Source organism: Lates calcarifer, linkage group LG1 (assembly GCF_001640805.2).
Source record: "Lates calcarifer isolate ASB-BC8 linkage group LG1, TLL_Latcal_v3, whole genome shotgun sequence".
Taxonomy (NCBI): Eukaryota; Metazoa; Chordata; class Actinopteri; family Centropomidae; genus Lates; species Lates calcarifer.
Genome location: NC_066833.1, coordinates 9,329,067 through 9,348,020, shown reverse-complemented (window position 1 = coordinate 9,348,020; position 18,954 = coordinate 9,329,067). Strand labels below are relative to the sequence as shown.

The 18,954-nt window shown below is 43.2% G+C and overlaps 1 protein-coding gene across 1 annotated transcript in view; it reads left to right on the top strand.

Moving 5' to 3' along the window:
• tmeff2a (transmembrane protein with EGF-like and two follistatin-like domains 2a) overlaps positions 1-18,954 on the top strand; it is a 78,551-nt gene that overhangs the window by 21,754 nt on the left and 37,843 nt on the right. The window contains 1 exon segment of the mRNA XM_018683165.2: positions 10,584-10,713. Within this exon segment, the coding sequence (XP_018538681.1) occupies positions 10,584-10,713 (130 nt within the window).

The window sequence follows — 18,954 nt, the reverse complement described above, 5'->3', positions numbered from 1 at the left end:
ATGATAGCCTTGGGATGAATTGCATAATCTAGAGCCGCCTCTAATGGATACAGGAAATGGATCAGGCTATCAGTCAAGTCTCTGTGGATGAAGGATGTGTCTGTGTTTGTATGTGTCTCTTTCTGTGTGCATGCATGTGTGTTTGTGTTACTGCCTGGGCCCTGTCAGCTAACCATCAGCACATGTTGAATTTTACCCCTGAATTGTTTAATTGTTTAACACCTCTCAATTAAACAGCAGAAATACGCCATCAGGACAACACATGCAGGAGTTTTCTGATCTGACGTCCCATCACCACTGGAAAAATAAACACATTATCTGATCTGACAGTGTTAGGGTTGAGATTTGTTAGGTTTAGTTACAGTTAGGGAAAGGTTTAGGGTAAACGTGACGACCACTTTGCTGAAGTAGGAAGAAAGAAACCAACATGTCTGTCGGGAGGAAATGAAACCACAGTCTCAGTCCATTTTTTTGACCCATCTATACGCCAACCTTCCTCTTCTCCCATCGCCCCGGATCATCAAGAGTCACGATTCATACAACATCTTGTCCCCTCGAAGGTGTACATGTGTCGATTAAGTTCTTAGGTGAACAGATGCTTTTCTTTGTTGGAGAAGAGTTCTCCAATAACATGGTAAGAAATTGTTTCCAACAGCCTACTTGACTGGGGAGCTGGGGTGGTTTAACAAGCCTAACTGGTTGGAAGGCTGTAGGTAGTCTGGTTCCAGATCAGATCTGTGAATCACCCCCACATCTCCAAACGGCACGTATTTATTTGAGGTGAAATGCAGTGGCAGTTCAGTCTGATTATCAGGCTGAGCTGAGGGGGTTGTCGAGGAGACTGGAAGAGCCTGAGAGTGGAGTTGAAAATCTAACAGCCCTCTTAACTTTTGCTTCCATAATGTCTGCGAGACTCGGAAAAGGTTCGTGACAGGTGGAAGAAGAGGCCACCGGTTCTTTCACTACTTCTTTAGGTGAACTTTTTTGATGCACAAACAATGTCAGATTTGCTCTCAGCTCCATATGTCTCTCCTCCGATCGATTTGGGTACACTCAGACATTTCAAAGGAAGGATTTGAAGGCCATGTAATAAATTCTTGCTTAGCACCTTAGTTCCCAGCTGGGATCAGTGGATTCCATCCTCTTGAAACAGTTTTCTGCGCCCTCAGAAAATGTCAAAGTTGTCATTGAAATTCTATCTATATGCCACACATGCTGATGAAGGGATAGCGGTGTAGTGAAGCATTTCAAACCCCTGTTTTATGTTGGGGAAGAGCCTGAGATGCCTGCACAGGAAGGTTCCCATGAGCGTCCTTCAGCTGAATGAAATCCCTTTTCAGCAGTTCTGAGCCACTGACTCTGTATTTAGGAGGATACTGAACAGGCCCTTGTGCACAATCATTCTCTTGAGATATGAGCATTCGAGTAAAAGTTGTTCGGTTTGCCTTGTGATACTACTTACACTAGTATCATATGGACTGTGGGTTCCCTCTTTGTTGTCTTTATGCATCTTTCATAACTGTGTCCCACTGTTAAATTATCAGGAGCTTTAGGAAAAGCTCAGGAGATGTCATGGTAGTGTAATTGCTGATATTCACTCCAGTTTATGTGTGAGCCTGGCAGTATCCCTGGGGCTAACATTAGCTGGGTTAGCATCAGTGGCCTGTAATGCCATAGAGGCTCATATACTAAAGCCTCGTCCTAAACTGTGCCTGTGTTTGCATGCTCGAGTAGATGTTTTGTAATATTAAGGGCTGTTTCAAACCAGCTAGGGGTGAGTGTAACTATAAAACCTGCAATGGCACATCAGAATGTATACACAACACTGCACTATAATAAAGATTACATGGAGTTTGTAAGTTGTTTCTGATCTTGATATGTGTGTGATACGCTAAATTAAGTCGATAATGTCATAATGTGAAGATTCTCAGCCATCGAGGGCAACTGGACTTGGTTGTAGGTACTTGAAGAGGTTTCAGCTTTCATCTAAGAGGCTTCTTCAGTTCTGACTGATGATGGAGAGACCCAGGTATTTAACCTCTGTGGGGTCATTATCAAGGCCAATGATGTGGTTGGTTTGTTAGTGCTCCCGGCTGTTGTAACAAAAGTCATTGGAGTGACCTGAGCAACATGCCAGTGAAAAGGTTCTAAAGAAAAGTTCTTTATTGCTATTTTTAAAACATTATTTTGTTTGGTAAGTTGTGTTTTCATGATAGTTTTGGTTGAAAATTTTTGGTTGAATATTCTACAGCAACCCTGTCTTGTAGGTAGATCGGCCTATAGACGGTGGTCTTTGGTTTGAGACGTTGGGAGTCCATACCAGCACCTTCGCAGGGAATAGCATCTGCCAGATTGCCTGCATGCACAGTGGACCCTCGCTGTGCTAGCATTGCAGCACTCTAAATTTGCCCGACTGAGCCATGTCATATCATCAACTTGTGATATGGTCTCTGTTGATACTAGTGCAGCTGCTTGCTAACTTTGATGCAAAAAGCATCAGGGGAAATGTTCGGTCTCCTGTGTTTGAAGACGATGTGATAGTCTCTTTTCAAAGGGAAGTGCCTGAAATGTCATGTTGGTCATATGTACAGTGACATGTTGCCTCACACAGTTCACATGGTGTTTCTTGAGATACATATGATTGATAGTATTATAATAAATTCAACACCTTTATCCTTAGAAATCTAAACAAACACCAGGATCTTTTCAGTTTACTACTTGGCTATACCTCGTCTGAGTGTTTAACACCTGCTGGTACTTCATTATTGGTCATTAATTATTAAGAGACACTGAGTCAAACAGCAGTTTATGTACATCAGTGATGACTGCTGGTTGTGGAGTTTCTGCTTGTTGACGTTGATACTCCACAAGGTGAACATATGAACAGCTGAGTCATTGCGTTTGGTCTATTGATGTTTCTGTTTCTCAGAATATTTAGTGAGGGACAAAAGTCCTTAGATATAAATATTGATGCCATTGTTGTTATTATTTGGAGGATGGAGGGATCACAGATGATTCCACCACCAACGAACCAGACCACAGTCTCGGCTTTTCATCGTGTCTGGTGTTATCCAGTGTCATTGAAGTGGACATTCTTTACGTCCCAGCAGTGCCTTGAAACTCCATCCATGAATATCAATGATCTGTACCTACAGTAAGACTTTATATCTAATGATCACAGACTGAAACCTCTAATAGGGCTCTAGAGGCTTAGCCACTCATCTTTATGTCTGACACTGAAAATTAGCCATGAAAGTTGGGTTCTGCTCTGTATATTACTGCTGACTTTCCCTGCAATTAGTGCAGAGCTCAGGAAGACTACGAGTGCAGCACCTGCTGTCTTGGTGGAACGATTTGTAGATGGAGATTGTCCACAAGGGACAGCAGTTTGGCCGATTGCCTGACCAGTTCTACGCATGACAAACTGCTTATAGGAAAAGAAGGGATAACCAGCACTGCTACACTGTTTTTTCTCATTTCACTGTAGGCCCACTTCATGCTAAGTTTGACCTGTATAGCTGTAGGACTAAAGAGAAGAATAAACACAAATAGAATGATGATAAAATATCAGATAAGGCTTAGTCTCTGCAGATAGTAATTATTAGGTTAGTTCTTCCAATGCAACATCCATTAAAAAAAAACACGTAAACTGCAGCCCCCATCTCAGAAAATGTCGAAAAATGGAACGAAACCTGAACAAATGGACCAAGAGTGAAGTCCAGGCTTTACTGTGTGTATATGGGAGGGGGGGGACATACACTGGGATTTTGAGCCATCAAAGCAAAATATAAAACAACGTTACTATAAAAACTGCCAGCCAGCTTGTGTCACTGCAGTGCTCTGTCGGTGGTGTGAATGCAAACAGAAAAAAAGCTCTTGAAGGCATCGTTCCCCGGGGAGCTCCCCGCTGAACAGTCCCTCTGAGGGACTCACCAGAACTGTTTGCTCCAACCGCCTAATGACGGCAGTAAGGTGGGCGTCTTATAGATACTTGACATGCAAAGTTAATCATCTGAAATATGGTTTCACTGACTATAAGGAGCCCAGGGATCATGAATTTGCTCCTCTACAGTGACAAACGTTGCTTCAAGCAGTTGTACCCTTGGGTGCCTCCCTGTGAAGGTATTTAAAGCCCAGTAACCTGGTATCAGACCTATGAGGCTGGGGCCACTCTGAAGGGACCATCAGTCTGCATGGACTTCCAGCTCAGGTGGAAGCAATTTGGAAACTCCCATGAGCACCCACGTAATTTCCATCTCACACTCGCCTGTCAAATCTAGGATCAGTTACAAAAATCACACTCAGTCATCTGAACATACTGTTAGATTTCACATGTTACAAATTTGGCTGGAAATCAAATGAAAAATGTTCCTTCTACATTCACATCTTGTCTCATCATCATCACGTGTGATAAGGTTTCTACAGTATTGAAACTAATCCAACTAATCGCTAATTCAACATCAACTCTCACCATGCAAATTTACCAAGATGTAAACAAACATATGCCATGAAGAGCAGCTCACAGTGCATTAAATCCTTCCTGTTTGCATCTAAATCAGGGACGGAAGTCTCAGCCTCCCCTGCTGCTCTCTCCTTACCCGAGTCAGAAGGTGAAGTAGTCGGTTTATTAGTCTCATGGTTGGATGAGGGTTGTGTCATTTGCAGTCTATAGTTTGTGTCTCTTTGAGTCTGAGTGTCTTTCAGAAGAAGGAGCACTTGTGCCAGAATGTGGAATAAAATCTGCTGCGTAACTGTTAAAGTGTCTTTGCAAGGTTACATGCTTGTTTACTGTTGGACTTCATATTCCTGGACCTCGCTGACTCTCTAATCATTTATGTTCAGGAATCTGACTTGTGTTGAAAACCTGCGAACATACAGACAAAAATCTGTTTTGAATTCCATAAAAATAGTCGGTTTTGTCCTGGAACATGCCAAACAATGCAGCTAGAGGCACTGTCTAATGTATCCTGGATAAATAAAGAGTGAAAACTGATCAAATTCAGGTGCTGAAATGTCCGGGAGTTTCTGTCTTTTGGTGCGGGCTCTCTCTGTTCTTTTGTCATTTGATTCCACCACAACGATGACTTTTATATTTTGGTTTGTTTCAGATCAATGTGTTTTAACAGTGTCATCAGAGACAGAAATTCGACTCGATGAACTTTAGTGTAATGGCGCCACACACTACATGTTTTACTGTTTATCAATACCAGTGTATTACAGTGAGATTTCAGTGCAAGCCACGCTGCCGTCGAAATGAATCCGAGGCTGTACAAGACCGACAAAGCGAGTAAAGCTCCACTTGGTTATCAAATGAAAATGCTGCATTCAGGAAGCTGCGTATTTATCAGCTGTCCAAGTACACTTTAAAAATATCAAGCTTTGATTGTTAGTGTCTTGACTTACTGCACCAATTTTCACTTTGCATCAAAACCTTTCATCTAAATGAAATCTAAAATCCATCTTTTTTAAAAAAACATTTTGCAGTATCTGATGAATTACTGCCTGGAACGATGATCAATCTTTCTTGTGGGGTTTTGGGAGGAGGGGAGCTCCAGTGGACGGAGGTCTGAGCTATTTGTTTGCTCGCTTATTGATGCTCATATCTTGTCATGTTTGCTCCTGCTACATTTCGCAGAGCTCTACCCCTCAAATTGGCACGCTCCTTCCCTCCACTACACAGTCACGCACCGATGCGTGCGCCCGCCTTCACTTCGCATCTCTCCTCTCCTTTGTCTCCCACACTCGTATGGTTTCCTCCCGTGTGGTTTCTGCTGTGCACGTCTCTCACCACTCCCCCACAGTGTCCTCCTTGATCCCTCATTCCTGTCATTGCTATCATCCTATCATCCTTCCACACCCATCACTTATACTTTCTCACCTTTCAATCTCGTCCTCTTTCTCTCCCCTGCCCTTTCAAGCTGCTGGCCTCGCTGCATCTCTTTTCCTCTCTATTCTACGTCTCCTCTCCTCCTCTATTTTCCTCTCCTCATACCTGCTCTTTCCCTCCCTCCACCACCTGTCTTTGTTCCGTCCCTGTCGGTCTGTGGTTGTGCCGGACACTCGGTGGAGTCAGCACTGGGAGCTGCTTTAGATGCACAGAATGAATGATGATGGTTGTGCTTGTTTTGCTGGGTTGTTGTGTGTTGTGACCTGGTAAGGCGCAGTGCTTTTTTTTTTTTCGTACAAAGTGCTCTGACGACTTCATGCGTCGGTTGCTTGTGTGTGTGTGTGTGTGTGTGTGTGTGTGTGTGTGTGTGTGATGCACCGATCCCAGCCAGGTAGGGAGACAACAGGTCCTGGCTGCAGTCCCAAATCTTAGCTTTTGGAACTCAGATGAAGAGAGTTGAGAGTAGGCAGACCCACAGCAGCCCCTGCAGGAGGTTTGTGGAAACTGTATTTCTAATGACAAAAACACAGGATGGGTGGGAGGAGGAGGAGGAACAGGGGAGGGGGGTGGGGGCATGAGATGGCACAGAAGAACAGAAACTGGCTGCATTTATATTCACCTGCATGAATACACATGGATTCCCTCCTGTATTTCCTGTCACTAACCCACTGCCGTCACACATGAGAACACAAGCGTGTGCACACACACACACACACAAAGGACCGTCGACACCTTTGCTGTCGCCGCGTTCACGGTCGAGACGCCATGCGACCGTCCAGGTTTTGTCACAGCAGAGGTGCGGGGCAATGTCTGCGACTTCTGCAAATCCTGTGCCAGCAGGCGCATAAGGCTGTGCCATATGGCACTGACCAATAGCCCCTGCTTCCCTGTCTGCAGAGAATTGTGCAGGATCAAATTTTCTCACCTTCTGTCTCATTCACCGTTTCTCATTAACATGCCCACTTCATTTTTTCTTCCCTCAAATGGACCTTTATCTTTCAAAAACATATCTCAGATTTTTTGTGGCACCTTTTGTCTTCTTTCATTTACATTTAAATGACAGTCTTACAGTAAAGTGCAACAGCTGACAAAACTTATATTTGCAGACTGCCAACATCACACTCTGTTAGCTATCAAGAAATTCAAGGATCAAAGCTGCAGCGTCCCGACAAAGGCTGTAACAAGAGCGCCATTGTCTCTATCATGGTCATGTGTTGTGTAAAGAAACGCTGTGTGAAGAAATTCAGCTCGGTTTGAAAATGTAAAATCTGTAACCTCAGCTCACTCTCCTCCTCACTGTCATGTCAAGAGAAGTCCCAGATGAATAAATATGAAAAATGTCAACATTTATTTTTTATTTTTTTCAACGAGCCTGGTTGAAGATCAGTTGAAAGATTCAGTCAAGATGAAAACGTGCAGTGTTTCATGTCGTTCTGGCTGTCTTACTTTGTGTCTTTGCGGTCTATTTCTGCCCCATACCTGTTTAAGTCACTCACTTCTGGGCTGCCTCGCCCAAAAATATAAGAGCGATGCAGCCTACATGCTTTAACACAGGATCCTCCTCTGTACACGTACGAGTATTTCTGGGAGAGGCTGTAATTTGTACACAGCTGCAGCCTCTATCTTGCACCTACTCTTAGGGAGATGGAGGTTTTAAATCCTCCCATCCTCTCATCGCTCCTCTCCCTTCTGCAGGGGAGAAAGCCAAATACTGGGGAAGATCAAGAGATGGGGTAGGGGAGTTTTTGTGGAAAAGAAGGCACTCTTAACAGACACCCGCAGGGTTCTGCCGGGCAGCTTTCTCTTCAGTTGCATCATGCCTGGCATAAAGTGAGAGTCCCCAGGTTAAGAACAGCCTCAGCCAGATGGGAGAGAGTGTGAGAGTGAGGGTGGGAGACAGAGGGGAAGGCAAAAAAGCACGGGCCCTGCAGTAAGCTATTCCAAGCGCCTTTGTGGGGTTGCCATTTTTTCATTCTCTCCCGCTCTCCTTTGAGGGGATTTTCTATCCCTCTCCCTCTCTCTGTCTGTGTCCCCATTTCTTCTTCTCTTTCTTTTTCTTTTTTTATTTTATGATGTTCTTTTTTTTTTCTCCCTGTGTGCCTCAGTTTCTTCAGGCGCTGTGGTTCTTTTTTATCGTGCCAAGTTTGTTGAGCCAGGGCTTCGTCTCTCCCTCTCTCACTCTCTCTTTCTGGTCGTCTGCATCTCACTTCTGTATTTTCCTCCACTTTCATTACCCCTCAGTCTCCTGCTGCCTCACTCATCTATTTCCACTGACTTCTTCTCCCCCTTAGCCCAATTTCACTCATCATTTTTGCCTCTCGTCTTCTCTACAGCCTCTTTCCCTCTTGCATCTCCATCCCTTTGATCAAGAGCCAGTGTGCAGTTTTCTTTCCCTCCTTTACTCCTCCTCCTGCTTTTGTGTATATTCTGACATCCCCCCCCTCAGCTAGTTAAGAACAGTGTTCACTCTAGATTGTTGTGATGCTCCTGGGCTCCTGAATCGATGGCGTGGTTATTTCTGTGCTGCTCCTCGTGGCCGTCAGACCTGCGCGTGCACGCCAGACGTCATCAGCTGAATTTGAAAATGTAATTTATGCATGAAAACGGTGGTGTGTGTTTCGCACTAGTGTTAATAATCAAGTCCTTTCCTGATCTCTGAACACCTGAAGGATAGGACTGCTCCTCTTGGTGAACAACACAACTCACAGCCAACATCTGGTAACTGTTTTCAGAAAGCCTGAAGGTGAACTTTCTCTCTTACACAGTTTTGGGTTCATGTACGAGTGCTGGATGAAGATTTAGAGGGTTTACAGAAGTCATTAAAATGTTGTTTACTGGTTTACGTCCTGTGTACAGTGAGTAGGCAGAATCTCAGATTTAACTGGACAGTATCTGTGTGACAAAAATAGAGTATGAGGGATGTAAGTTGGACGGAGGTTTGAACAAACTTAATAAATCAATATTTGTGTTTAAGCAGGCTGTATATATGAGTACACTTTTCCTTATCATCTGGAAGAAGACGGTTGCCTGTTTTATCCCCCTCGTCTTTCCCATGCTACCTGTCAGAGCAACTTTGTTGCTGTTCTGGACCAGTGGGGCTGGTATTAGCTACTGAAGCGCTAATGGATAACGTGTGTCCAATGAGGCTGCAGGAACAGTGTGTATTGAATGGACTTCATGGCCTCTAAAGTAAAAATGAAACCTTGTGGCTGGTGTTGTGCCACACACGTGTCCTCTACTGCTGCTGACTTTCATATGTGACGGTGCTTCTCTACACATGTCCTTTTGTCAGAGCCGTGCAGGTGATTTGGCCCAGAGAGAACAGATTCCAGTTCAGCCCATCAGAGACTTAAGAGGGGGAGTAGAAGTGGAGACAAAGAGCCGTGAGCTCCTTAGCCTGGTTCCTGCGGGGACTCTCGAACAAGCCCCATGTCCTTGTGGTGTCACACCCAGCAGGAACACGTTTTCTCACATTGCCCCGTTTTCAGCACTTTTCAATTTAATCAGGTTACGGGTTGCGACTACGGAGCAACAATTTCTCTGAAGCCTTTGATAGCCTTTCCTTCTTCCCGGGGAATAGAGGGGAATTTTTCTCAATTGAATAATCACATTTGTTATTCCTGTGGTGTAGCACAGACGAATCAATATCAAATCAAATGAATATTGCTCCTCTACAGCCGAAAAAAGGAAACTAAGACCAGGCACTGTTGTGCCATCAGTCATCTGAAAAGTCTAGAGTTGCTCGGTAGCCAACAAACCATGTGGGGAAATGAATGAGTAATGTTCTCCCGTTCCTTAGCAGCTATTTTGCTCAGTGCCCTTGAGCAAGTCACTTAACCTCCTACTGCTCCAGTGGAGCAACAACAAGAGGTGAGCAACAGCAGATGCTGGCCATTTTTCAGAAGATATATGCAGTGTGAATATGACCTATTAAAAAGAGCAAATCATTGTTGCAACTTAAAAGTAACTTATCTTCTAAATAAGCAACAACAAGATGAAGAAACCTGTAGCTTTTACTCATCAGTGTTTGAGCTGCGCCCACTTCAGACAAACACAGAGAACCAAGTAAAACATAAAGGCTCCTGTGTTTCAGCTGATTGTGATGATATTTCTATTCGATAATTAAACACAGTGCTGACATGGCATGCACCCAGATGTTCTCTCTAACTGGATGTGGGTAGCCAAACAAATGCACACTCTCTGCAAGTTTGTAAATCTCCAAACTAATTTATAAATCTGTCAAACTGCCAAAATGTGCGGCCTGGTTTAATACGATAAAGTGTCCTGTGTCTAATTTCCATTATGTTTTAGGACTTGTACTGTGACTAAGTGTCTCCTTGGGGATTTCTAATTCTTACTTTATTTTCCAACATATTTTACCTTAAACCTAATCAGTCACTGAATAAGTTTCAGCCCCAAACTTTTCCTTCACCAAGTTCTGCTCCACAAAGAAACCTTTTTATGCAAACAAACCTTTAACCTGAAACAACAGGCATTGTTATATCACCACATCTTTTTAATGTTCAGACAAGTGGTGCCTGTTTCAAACTGCATTTTCATTTTGATTTTCCATCTGAAATGTGCAGAGATTTGTTAATTATATTTGTGGATGAGAGTATCATCTGAAAAGACTCCGTTTTTTAGATGACCTTAATATTCCTTTTCTTACCTGTTTCTCCTCCTCTTCTCTCTGCAGTGCAACAACGACTATGCCCCAGTGTGTGGCTCCAACAATCAGAACTACCAGAACGAGTGTTTCCTGCGCAGAGATGCCTGCAAGCAACAGTCTGAAGTGCTTATTATGTCGGAGGGGGCCTGTCCTGCTGGTGCGTACATTTACATTATGGCGCCTACACAGATGTATACACACACACACTGAGCATATACACAAACAGACTCTTATGAATATAAAATACTGCTGCTAATAATAGAGGTAACATGAACATTAGCTGCACTTTTGTCAGCAAGCAAAGGATACAATGCACATGTGGAGCTATGGTAACACTAACCCAGGTTCAACCTACAGTCAGGCTCAAATATTAGAATCATCAATATATGCAAATGCCTCCAGAGGGATTCAGTAATTACTGAGTGATGCTTTACTTCAAAGGGATTACAAAAAAGGTATGATGAAAAAACTGCCAGGGGCGACAGACTGATGTAATTTCTCAAACTTTAATGCAACGAGCACAATGACAGTGACAAGTATTCCCACTGAGCAGATGAAGATTTCATCATAGCCACACAAAGTCCTCACAAGACAGTGAAGGCAGCGCTCGGCCAAAAGGCCTGCTGAGCGCCGAGAGTGTTAAACGAGTTCATTATACAGTTTATTTCCATTCTGCATGTTAAACAGAAAGTAAAAGAGAGCGTGACAGCTGTGACCTTTCGTTATGTAACGTGTAAATAATGTCAAAAGGCATAAAATGTAAATAATTCTGCTTGTGCCAAATTGTCATAGGTAGTTACTGTAACGCTGTTGCCAAGAGGCATGCTCAACAAAGCAGAAAATTGAATGACTGAATCACACATCATCTTGATGGCCATTTAATTTTTTCTGGTTTGTGTAGATATTTTTTTTTCAGTCATCTTCTGTAAAGAGAACTGAATTAGTGCTGTAAAGGATCCAGTCAACCTTCATGCATCTTATCCAGGTGCTGTAGGACAATACAGGCGACGTTATCACTCATGGGGACACTTCACACGTTTTCACAATTTCACTGGATATTCAGTATTTTCCAGACTTTTTCAGCTTACAGTTACGTTCCCTGATACAGGATAACCAGTTGATTCCCGTTAACTCCCATGGAAAGTTTCCAACTTTGAATTCATTCATGAAATTTTGATAAATCCAGCTTTAGTGCGTCTCGTAGGAAAAGCTACTGACTCTGCTGATTCTGGTCAGACTCAGTTGAATCTGGATCCTCTGGTGAAATCTTTTTGAGAGAGTCCGTAGCTTCAAAATACAGATAACACAGAAAAACAGGATAATAACTTTGCTGTAATAGAAAATAAAACACCCCCCTCTGCTCCATGACTTCTGGCTTGTTTTTATCTCGTTAGATTTTTCAACCTCTCTGTGTTTTACTGTAGATTATCCCTAATATGTAGGGAATGCCTTTTCCAGACTCTTTCCCTCGATGCCGTCGCCTATTGTTTTCATCTTACCGCTGGCTGGAAAGAGAAGGCACTTGGTGTAATTATGTAACATAATTGGGATTACTGTTTGCTGATAGAGTTTGGTGTTTAAGCTGCTGAGTGGGCGTCTTCACTCGGAAAAGGTCAGGCAGTTCATTAGCCGTGTTGTGGAGACGAGCGGTAAAGATTCTCAGACATGAAAGGTTTGGATGGGGTTCTGTTAGGAAGATTTGAATACAACATTTTTTTTTTTTTCCTCTCTGGCTTCTGTCGAGTTTGGCCAGTGTAATGTGTTTAATCTTATCGACGACAAATCCAAGAGGATGAACATAAACTTTAGAGAAAGACGCCCACAAAGGAATCTACCAATTAGTGAGTCATGTGGTGAATAATGTGTTAGTTTGTGAGTGAGTGAATCCAGGGGGCGAGGTGATGCTGGCCGTGAATCACAGCTGATAGCGTAGCTGGCTGGAGTTACCTCCACAGACGGGCAGCAGCCAGACGTCCATTAAAAGGCGTTTGAGCGGGCGCAGCTCTGCAGAGGGAACATGTGGAGGCTGAGCTGGAAACGTTAGTGCAGCAACAGTAGTGGTGTCTGTGCACCATGCTCGGTCACATGAAATGTCCCGTCTCCCTCTAAATTGCTCGTTTGTGGGTTTGTGTGTGTGTGTGTGAGGTCCTTTTCAGGACATGTGATAGTCTAAGCCAGTGTGTGTGATATGGATTTGTGTATCTTTTTAAAGACGGGGAGATAAAGACCCCTTTCTTCCATATAACAAGCAGTACTTTTGAGAGCTTAATGCAGGATTCAGACAAGGATGTTTCTGTGGTGCAGCCCTCAGATGAACACACCATGACAGTGGTTCTATATGTTCTGCTCAGTGTCTCGTGTTACACTCAGATGTTCGCTTTATGCTGGCGTTTATCCAGAACAAGGCAGCAAACAACGACTTCCCTCTCTCTGAACAAACACTGCTCGTTTCTGCGGAGTCTGATTTGTTCCACAGTGGTGTTAATGTTGCACCATCCCCCCCCATAACTGTGTGTGGCTTCACTTGTAGTGTTGTTAGGTAGTTGCATTTGGATGTGGAGCGGTGATAAATTAGGTGTTGAACAGCTGAAGAAGAAGTCAGCATCCAAATGAAGCTGTGACCCCCCCGAGACAAACGGATGATAAAAGACAGAGAAGAAAGTTCTTACAGGAATCAGACAAATCCAATATTTATTCATCAGTGAACCAGAGACAGAAAATAATAATAAAAGACAAATAGAATAAATGAAAATACACAGAGTGAGTGGTGTGCCTTATCTCTGTAAAACAATGATGTGGTTAACCAGCTGCCGTGGGACGTGAAGCCTTTAAAACCGAATAACAAAGGACAGAAGGTATGAGGCACCTCTGTTTAACTTCTGTCTGTTTATGTGTGCATTTATACATATATATGTTTCTATTAGAGCCTTTGTTACCTTTTTAATGAGGAGAATCAGCTGTTATCTTCTTCTAAATACAGTTAGAGAAGCATTAATATCACAGAGATCTGAGGAAGGTGTTTGAAAGTTGAACATGTGAGCTCGCTGTGTGGGAGCTTTCTTATATAACCGAGTGTTACGCCCCAAACCTTCCCTGTGGAAAACTGTGGTAGGCAGCTACTTGTGAAGTGTTCCCTTCACCACGCAGCCATTTAGCTAAGCTAACTTAAAACGAGTGCAGCAGTGGAATATGGTAAAATACCTTGGATTTTACACAAGCTGCAACAAAACACACTCTCTCTCTGTGTGTGTGTGTGTCGCTCTCTCAGTCTCAGTCTCTCCCTGTCCTTTCCATTTCCAAGCTCCAAAATCCCATTAGCAGCAACAGTACACAGTGTAATGGATATATGTCAGCTCGCCAGTGCCAATACTTGTTCCCTCGCCGGGATGAGAGATACTGCGAAACAGACGTCTCTGGGGAAAAACACGGTGAAACTAAATCTGGATGTTCTGTTCATGATGTAACTTTAACTTTCCACTCCTCCAAAAACACAGCGCCCTGCTTTTATTATTGTTATAAAGGAAACAGTCTCAAACACCACCCCCGGAACTTTTCATCATTTCACATGATCTTCATCAGCGGGTGGAGACTGTACGGATTGTTAAGACTGAAGCCTGCATCGATTGGTTTTTAAGGATCTGTGAACACAGTGACATGTTTTTATCTCGTCAGATATCCAGCTGAAAACATGTCGAGTGCTTACTTTTATTTCTACAACATTAGCATTGATTTGATGTTTGTAGTTGCCTCATGAGTTACGTTTCAGTCTCTATCAAATCACGTGAACAGTAGGTTTATCAGAGGTGAATGAGCCAAAACAATGAGCTGAAAGACTCAGATAAGCTGCACAGTTCATAGTTATTTACTCCGTTATTCAAAATGTAAATACAAATTAAATTTCTGTGGGCTTTTTCAGCCAACATGAACGACTTGTCTTTAAAGTGCTCAGGAAAAACCCCCTGATTTCTGAACATCTCTAACTCCATGACAACTGGGCAAACCCCATCTGCTGATGGAGATCATGTGTTGTAATATAAAAGCTCAGAGGAACAGCCTTGGGATGAGATTGTTTTCTCAGCTACTGTTTCTAACGTCAACTTAAAGAATTAAAGCCTAAGTACCACTGTGAAGTGTTTGGAAATTAATTTCAGAATGTCTGTGTTTTCTTGAATAGAAAATCTTAAGGTTGATTTTCAGCCCTTTATATCAGCTTTCACACACTTTATCAAGAAGAACATTTGTTTTTCACATCATCAGTTTCATTTTAAATCTCTGCATCCGTGTAACCTGTCGTTTCCAGTGTTTACTGTACACGACCGACCCTCTGTGTGTTTACTGAACCACTCAGCCACCTGACAGCACAGTCTCCTGTGCTCTCATTAACCCACCTCGCTCCTGAGGCCAAGAGGCCAGACGTGGGAGGAGAGGAGTCCTGCTGAGCTGCCAGCTTCATGCTAAGTGACGGCACTGAGGCGTAGACAAACATGAACTGATACCACTGAAGGAAAAGCATCTTGAAGTGTGCGTATCATGCACAGTATTATATCACCGGTTTACAAAGTGGGTTATTTTAGCCCGTTATTGACTTTTTCAGAGCAACATCTGTCAGACGACAAAGCAAATATTCACTTCTCTTATTCCAGTTCGCTCCAGTCTTTATTACCTTCATGTCCCTGACAGATAAGGAAGTCCTGATTCAGAGGCTGATAACAGGAAGGGCTCTCAATGGCACACAGCTAGTGAAAGTTGATTAGCACAAGATGGTACCACTTTCCTATCACATCAGATGCTAGCCCAGCACAGTGAGGAGCAGTTAAGCATCAGCTTAGCAAAGCGAAACAAACCAAGCAGTCTGTTTCCCCCAGAGGAGAGAGTTAAACTAAGGCGAGTGCTCACTTAGCGTTTTCCAGCCGCGCTCACTGAAACTTCCAGGAAGTCATTAAGCGAGAAGGTGGCGCAGGGTTTAATTGACACGCTGTTAAAATGTTGATGACATGTTTAATCACTGTTTTGTGTGACTGCAACGCCTGAGCACTGACAGATGACGCGAGCCATATGTTTGGCTGATGATTTAAGAAGCACAGTCTGGGTTATCAGTCGGCCAGGAGCAGTGCAGCATCAGAGGGGTGCTGTGCATAAATCCAACCTGGTGACACTGATGCAGTGTGGTGTGTGTGTGTGTCTCAGTCATCAATACGCCTCTTTAAGTCGGTATAACATTTAGATTTGACACCGTTTTTAGATTTCTGTGAGTGAAGGAACAGCTTCAGTTATTCCACATGAAAGATCTCCTGTGTTTGTGTTTTCCCCCTGAGCTCGTCTGGAAGAAGGTGACGTCACACTCTTCCTCGTATCAATCGGGATCTGGCAATAGTTGAATCAAAACCTGGCAACAGTTGTGTGTTGGTTTCACTCGCTGCCGGGCGACTGTAAATCAGACTGATTAAACCACATCCCCACAGTCCTGATGAAGCTGATTAACTTCACTGTGTGGGTGTCACACTCTTCATTGTTGCTTAATTAGTCATGAGGATCTAAAATGACTCAGGGTCAGAGAGCAGAGACACCAGGTGAAGGTTAGAGGTGTCAGACTGCAGCAGGACATAATGATGACTGTTAGATTCCTCAGCATTTTGGTCAGTTAGATGTTAAAAGATTTCGCTGAACCCTGGCGTCCACCAGCCTCTGTGGTCAGTAGATTAAACGCCGCTGTCTCCTGCTGAGTTCCTGCGATGTTCCTATCCAGTGATGCTTTGATGAAACATCAGTTTCAGAGGTGTGAAAAGCTTCGTCTGCGTCATCCAGACGAGCCACAGCTCGACTCAGCATCACACAATGTGAGGGAACAAACACAGTCGGTCTCTAGGTGCTGCTGGAAATGCTGCACGAGGCTTGTGTTTGCATGTTTGTGCAGCTGTATGTGGACTACATATTTGCATTAACACGTTGGAGGATTGGAGGTTCTCCTGCCGGGTGACCCGTCTGTGTCGCAGACAGAAAAACCCATCGCAGGTTTTCACAGTAAAGAAAGCCCGTTAGGATATGAGCGTCATTTTTACATGGACCATAAAACTGCCTGCTGTGTGTGTCTGCATGGGGCTGCATCTTCGGCTTAAGCCCACATTTCAAGGCTTATTTACAGTAGAGTGGGGGAAAGTGTGTTCACGGGAAAGCCGGCAGAGTGTGTGTGTGTTTGTGTGTGTAGAGGATAGCACAGCCTCTGGTGTAAGCAGAACTTTAAGGTTAATAACAGGTCTCCTAGAGAGTTCCTCTGTTCTCCTCTCTACCTCTCTCCTAATCAGTTGCTCTGAAACCAAAAGACAAAATCACTTCAGTCGTGTATTGTCTGCAGAGGTAACCGTTATTTCCCCTCTCTGCTGTCTCGCTCACTGCTCACTGCCAAAATAAAATAGTGTGGTATGTCATCTTCATGACCCTTCATTTGGCAGACAAGTGGGTAAAGAGAAAGCTGCTCCCTCGCCATTTTCTTCTATTTTCTAATGCCAGTCTTTTTCTGCTGGAAAACCTCTGCCCTTGTACAGATACTAAAGGTTTTTATTGATCTCCCATGAACCCCTTCTGACTTCAGCCTGATCCTTGGAGCTAAGCCTTTTCATGAAACACTGCACATTTAGAGTCCCACATGTTCCAAGGTCACTGAAATTCTGCAGAGTTTAAAGGAGGAAAGACAATAGAGGGCGGTTTTTGTAGACCGTGTGCATGAGTATTTTATTTTTTCCCAACGTAAAAAAAGGCGCCCTGTGGAGTTTTCTTGTAAACAAAGAAAGATTCTATTTACATTCAGCGTTCCTCGTGTGTGATCCTTGAGGTCTAACAAATGTGTCGTATGTATTTCATTGTGAAAACATTTCTTTTTCTCCAGTACATACCACTACAGTTTTCAGTGGGTTCGTCTTGTCTGTGATTTTGACCTGAAACCTTGAGGATGCGCAGCAGAAGTGTTCTGACAGGACGCCATAACAAAGAGTGAGAGTTTAACTCCCTGCTCCTCCGATCGTTACGATGCAGCTACACCAAAATTTTCTTTCCGCTTTATTTCACAGAAAAATGGGCTGATGTACATTTCCCTCGTCTCATAAATTGACTTTACCTTGTTCATCTCACGCAGAGTTCAGTCGGAGTGAACTTGAAACGCAGCTATGAAGGAACAGACCTCTGGTTTTTATGACTGCGAGCTTTAATAATACACTAAGCTCAGCAGGTTTATTGTTCGGCTTATTTTGGATTATTTGTTACCTTGGCAACAAATAGCACTCATATTGAAACATGCTGGTTAAAAAACTTCTGTTACAGTAAATAAAAGAATAATATACTTTACAAAGTGTCTGTTTTTAAAATAACTTGGTCCTTAAAACCTTTTTATTGATTTCTGTTGATGTGGTTTAATACGTAGCTGTTTATTTTTAGAGCACTGACTTTGAATTGATGCGACGTAATGTGACCTCTCCTCACCACAAAATAATATCTTCAAATACGGGTGAGACAGTTTTTTATAGTGATTATATTAATGTCAAATTTAAACAAAGTTAAGCTGGTCTCCATGGATCTGGCTCGTTCCCACCAACATGTCCAGTCTTGTGGTACAGAATCCGTCCTTCCTTCCTTTTTCCTGTAATCCTGCTCTCAGCACCTGATCCCAGTGCCAGTGCTCAGACACCACCTTCCCCAGCACCATCTGCATCCAGACTCCATCTGGAATCAGACTGATGGCAGTCAGGGGGGCTGTAATGCTGACTCATCCCCATAATCGAGTTTTGGCCTTTAGAATTTTACTGGTACATTTTATCGACAGTGCTTTACATCCATAAATTATAGATTATTCAATTAATTTTAAAGCCACTATGTGTGGAACCTTTATGTTGTTTATGGGGAGAAATGTCTGGTGAAAATCAGGTGCGGTCGATGTAGGAAAGAGGCTCCAACGTTCACTGCATTTTTGCTTCTGCCATTCATGCCTACATGTAGTCGTATTGGGTGGAAAGTCAAGTAAATAAGTTCATTAAGATGCTTTTATTCTACCCACAAATAATTTATCTTAGCCACAACTGCAGTGAACATTTAAAAAGATAGCAGGCAGAAGAAAAACATTTAAAACTAGAATTTAAAATTTGCCACTGATTTAATTAAACTTTGATTGTGGAGAGCTGCAGCGCTCTGATTATATTCAGACTTTAAGTGGTTGCTCCGAGCGTTACTTCCCCCTGGTGCAGCTGACCGTCTGCTGCACTGATCTCACTGCACACTCCCCAGAAGAAATGCCTTTTATCGAACCAAAGCTTATGTCGGTCAAAGTATCAGTATCAGGACAGCTTGCTGGTCAGACTCCATTTGTTCTCGAGTTATGATGGGCCCCAATGCTCCAAACAGCATGTGCACC